This window comes from Fusarium tjaetaba (genome assembly GCF_013396195.1).
Source record: "Fusarium tjaetaba strain NRRL 66243 chromosome Unknown NRRL66243_c0000170, whole genome shotgun sequence".
Taxonomy (NCBI): domain Eukaryota; kingdom Fungi; phylum Ascomycota; class Sordariomycetes; order Hypocreales; family Nectriaceae; genus Fusarium; species Fusarium tjaetaba.
This window is the reverse complement of record NW_023501366.1, coordinates 73,279-78,618: the sequence shown is the minus strand read 5'-3', so window position 1 is coordinate 78,618 and position 5,340 is coordinate 73,279. Positions and strand designations below refer to the sequence as shown.

The window sequence follows — 5,340 nt, the reverse complement described above, 5'->3', positions numbered from 1 at the left end:
AAAAGAAAGAAAAAGAAAGAAAAGAAAAAAAGAACCAATGCTGAAAATGGTTAGATGGGGGCAAAGAGGCCACACAAATAAGAGAGTAAAAAGCAAAAAGGTTGAGGCAAAAAGAGACAACGAAACATGACACGACGACAGAGCAGCGCAAGCACAACAGCGCAGGATATGACGAGACAAGACAAGACAAAGCAAATAATTAGCCGAACAGTCCTCGGTAGGCAAACATGGTGAAGCCATAACTGAATGAGACCTCAACCTGCGGAGTGGGGGTTCAAAGTTTATGAATTGGTCATTTACTCTGTATCTGTATCTGTATCTCTCTATCTCTCTCTGTATCTGTGCTCGCTCGTAATCATTACATGTAGGTAATAATGATAGTAGACTGTTATGCCGAAATGACACACCATCTCACCTATCGGCATCATTAAACTTAGTCTGGGCATTGAGCCGTTGCTCTCGGACTTGATCAATCAGACTCAGACTCTTAGTCTCTTACTCTTGCGGACCGCACCTCGTCCGTCCGTCCATCCGTCCACCTCATACTTGTACGGCGGACGGGTTGGCCCGGAGCTGCCGTGCGCATCATCAATGGGTGGACGGATATTGGATATAGATGCGCGTATGTACCAGTATGTCCATCAGTGACAAACGATAACTAAAGAGTTTGCCATATTATCCCGAGACTGGCCCAAGTCATCATGCTATTTTGAAATATTCGGGGTTCGCCAGACTTTGATTTGAATTGCATCGTCGTATCGAGCCTCCGCTTCGTCTCAGAGAACCAGGCAAAGGCATGAAGAACGTTCGTAAAGACCCATCACGCACAGGCACCTATTGACTACTAGGTCTGACTCTGACAGAGGCGAGCCATCAACGCATAGACGCATAATAAGAGCGAGAGAATCCTAGATTCATATGCTTGCTCGCCAGGGGTGGGACGGACTGGCGGGCTCAGACTCAGACTCAGACTCAGACCTGGAGGCAAGGCAATCAATCTTCCACCTACTTGTACTCCAGATACACCCATACCTGAGACAGACACTGCCCTTCCATGCGGTGTGAGAAGTGAGAAGTGAGAAGTGAGAATGAGAATGAGAGAAGAGGGACGTACCATGGCATGTACAGATAGAGACGGGCAGAGGCAAGAGGCAAACAGAAAAAGCTTGCAATGAGGTGACGAGCCGTTTCTCTTTGCTTTGCTTTTTCCCCCATGCCATGCTTGTGGGCTAGAGTGCTAGACTATGGCGGTATGGTATGGTATGTAGCAAAGTATCAATCCTTGAGAGCGTGATACCACCAAAACGTTGCGTTTTTTCTTTTCTTTTTTCCCCCTTCCGATTGTCGGTAGTTGTCACATGAAAAGAAATGCCACCGGGATCTGTTTCCGTCTTTTCGCATCCTTGAAAATTCAACTTTTTTTTTATTGTGGCAGATCATTGCAGCACGCACATAGCCACATACATCACATCGCAAGCTAAACCGTTGCCTCTTGCGCGAGGTATCAATGTATGTCTGTACTGTATTCAGTGATTGCTGCACACTAATGCATCATTAGTAGGTGAGCGTCGCGTTCGTTTGATTCATCAACCATAATGATGCGAAATTGCGGACCCTCTGCAGGTGCAACATCAAATTATAGTCCAACAAAGTGAGGCTGTTTGACCTGTAGTAGCTAGGCAATTCAACCTCTCTCGATCCATACCGAGCGTCCCATGAAGCATACATCCCAATCACATTCAATTCATCGCAGTATGTAGATTCAAGTCACGCACGGAGCCTCGACCCCGACAGTATCTCAGGCTTGTTCCACGTGGGTTAGTAGGTTGGCAGCTTTCATCGAGGCCATGTCCAAGACCGTGCGGTGTCGGTTGATAAGGTTGGCGGAAAGGCCACCAGACTACTCACATTGACAGGCCGTACTAGCATTGTAGACTGTTGTACCACTACCAACGACCAAAGGCTTGAAGGATACGGTTGAGGCAGAATCGCTGTTTCGTTTTGGCCTCTGTATCCGTGTTTCGCTCGTATCACACGTAGGTATGTATCTGTACACCGGAAGGATCTATTATTGTCATGATGTGGATTGTGTGTGGTCAAAATGGTGAAGCTCAAAGTGCTCCTCCATCAACAGCAATGCACAATGTCTTGCATCAAACAAACCACAAAAGAAACTTGCTTGACTCGGATGGACCGAGGCTCTTGACCTCCCGCTCCATACATACATACATACATACATACATACCGTCGTAGATCGTCAACATGGATCGATAGAACTCAATCCGAACCAGTTCATCTTCTCGAGCGTCGAGGTGTGATCCTGCGCGATGCTGGGGTGCGATGTGAAACCTTCGAGAAGTCCCAAGGACATGGTCGGCGGAATGGCCAGTCGTCTTGGACAAGGTAAGCTAGCGTTGGCTCCGGTTATTATCCAGCCAGGGGGTACCCCGGCCACCAGCTGATTTTGAAGTTTTCTCCAGTCCGTCCTCCACACAGACGCTCTCATTTTATCTCTGTGGTATCACGCTCTTGAGATGACTCGCGGTCCAGTGGGCCATCCATTCATTCATATCGACTTTTACGGATATAAACGCAACAGTCAAATCGAATCGTCCATGTACAACGACCGGTATCACCACCAGCCAGCCTCCAGGCACATCCGATCCTGCATCGTGGGTCTAGCCAATTTTGAAGAGCTGCGGGTGTGACAAGGCAGCCCCCACTAATTCTCATCCTGGGTGCATGAACGCATTGGATTGCCGGGTGTCCTGGACCTGGCTGGCTGGGGACGTAAGACAAACGTTGATCAGTATTTGGCATCCTCTTACTACCCTCTGATAATTCAGGCATCGTCTCACACCGAATATCTGCCAGTCCAAGAGGTTTCCCACGGCGACACCACCTTTTAGCAAAAACGAGAGCTATGAGATGGCCTGGACGGGTCGTTCATACGTAGCCACTTAGCATCAGCTCATGATTTTCATCAAGCTGAACTATAGATTTGACTCTGGTCAATTAACACGGGACGACGATACTCTTTGGGACTGGCTAGCACCAAACTAGGTCAGGCACTTGTCTGTACGGATACATATGTGAACAATCTGAGTCCTGAGAGGCGATCTTCCAGAATCATGCCAGTAGGAAGGGTCCGGGCTGAACAACCAGCATATTGATTCGTTCGAGACTGTATGTATTTGGCCGGGCTGAAATCCGGGGAGCGTCCCAAAGGCCGGAGGACAGGGATTATTACAGCCTAAGTCTCCGGGGACCTTATCATCCAGACTGGCTGGCCACACGGCTACCTATCCGGGCCGTTGCCAAATCTCCAACGAGTCCCGCCAGTCCATCTCGAAACAGGGGGCCCCCTGACAGAGTGGCACCACCGGGGACACCCCTGGTTCGACCGTCCATCAGGGTCCCATCCACTCCTAGACGGTACGGTCGACCTAGGCCCAGGTGAAGCCAAGCAACTCGCCTCCCAGAGACGCTCTACTGGGACGGACGTCATGATGGTATCGACAGATGTGTTGAGAGGTTTCATTGTGAGAATCGACTACACACCTTGAATGTACACTTCTCCAGACGAACACCGGTGGCTAGTTTTGTCAATTGAGAGAAAATACATGTTCAAGAATATTGCGCCACAGTGGAAAGGCATTTGGGATTCCCAATGCGAGAACTTCTCTCACAAGCCCTGGCAGCCGCGGACACGGATTCAGATTGCCTACAGTCTGGGGCGGTTAGGCGTAGTTGGTGGCTCGCGGAACAAAACGAATCCAACACGTCGGATCCTCTCTTTTGCCTCGCTCTCAAAAGTGGTTAGCTCCCACTGATACATATGTATCTAACTCGGCCAAGCTTGCACACCCACCCGCTGCTGCACCAGGATGTCGACACCCGGCTCCGCGAGACCAGAGCCTGCCACTAGCAAGACGATGGAGCTGTCGATGCCCTCAATGTTGAGGGCCTGTGCCATCTTGTGGTCTCTGCACGACGGCGGTGTCGATAGCTTCAGAGCACGCTCTTGCAGAGACCTGTGAGGTGAAGAGAGTCTGCAAAAGGCCCACAAAGAGGATCAGCGGAGCTGATAACCCGGGCGAGCATACAGTACTGGCACAGAGGTAGTCGACTGACGGGCGGCCCAATAGCCCCAAACTCTTCAACATAGTCAACGCAATCGAGTAGCTTGCCACTAATCATGTTTGCAAGTGGCCCATATTGATTGCTGTTTGCATTTCTAGGGCCATCGCTTAAGATAGGCCACAATGATGCGCTGGGAAATCTTTTCGGTTGGGCCAGAAACCATAAACAGCTACGTTGGAATAGACCCTGACAGTTTTGCTGTCTTGTACATAGCTGGTGATCTCTTTCTACTGAGCTATATCTGTACTTCGATGTGATCTAGGAATATGCGATGCGCCGCCCGCCTTTTAGGCAAAGGTAGGGCCTTGTTCTTTTGCAATCTGAGAGGTCTGAATATGTTTGGCCGTGGTACAAAGCCGTATACTCTACCAAAATGGCTTGCAAGGAAACCGTTTGTGTGACAGCCACAATTGGCTTTTGTTCTTGTTCCTGCATAACGGTGGCGGTCGCTTGGGAAAAAGCCCTGCCTGTTGTGTTTCTGCATCAGATTGGAACGTTGTCATGCAAGGTACGAAGAGTTGCCACCAATAAGTCGACATGGGCCAACGAGGGGGTCGCCCTACTAACGACACGAACTCACCTACAAGAGCTGACCCGAGCTGTCAACGGATCCTTGAGGACCTAGCAGGCACCCCAGAATCGTTAGCTGCCCAGCTGTTGGAGGCTATTTTGATGGATGACTTATACCTGAGAGGAAAGTTGAGATGCTCTGTTTATCAAAGAACATTGCGGGAATGATGTGAACATCAAGTGCTGTCGGAGGCACCTGTAGGAATTGCTCAAACGAAACAACTGTATATGATCATGGCCTAAAGTCTGTGGCGGCTCCGAGCCGGCAGAAAGATAATGACGAGTTTTTAGTGGTGAAGATCTTCAGGAATATGGCATGGGCAAGCGTCTTTGCGGAGAATAGTTCAGTGAGACGTGTGAGAAGGTTTGTATGGCTTTGCATCTGAAGGATTGAACAGACGTACAGTACAGTACATCGAGCGGGCGCTCGGATGCATAAGGACGCACAAGTACTGACCAACAAGGGACAAGACCGAGTCCATCTTGGGACTAAAACATCAGAATGGATTGAGTAAATATGGATCCTCGTGTGCATGTGCGAGCCCAGGTGCTTGTGCATATGTGGCTTGCATCAGGAAATGAGAAGTCGATTTGTGCTTTGATTGTGCGTGGGGATGCGTCCAATGT

General features: G+C 49.5%; 1 protein-coding gene across 1 annotated transcript; it reads right to left on the bottom strand.

The window, feature by feature from the left end:
• Window positions 1-3,724: 3,724 nt before the first annotated feature.
• FTJAE_8124 (uncharacterized protein) lies at window positions 3,725-4,200 on the bottom strand (the record flags this gene model as incomplete). The annotated part of the gene is made up of 3 exons (XM_037354908.1): window positions 3,725-3,829; window positions 3,872-4,034; window positions 4,112-4,200. The coding sequence occupies 3 exons, from the start codon at window positions 4,198-4,200 to the stop codon at window positions 3,725-3,727; spliced, it is 357 nt and encodes a 118-aa protein (XP_037204824.1).
• Between the last annotated feature and the right edge of the window lie 1,140 nt (window positions 4,201-5,340).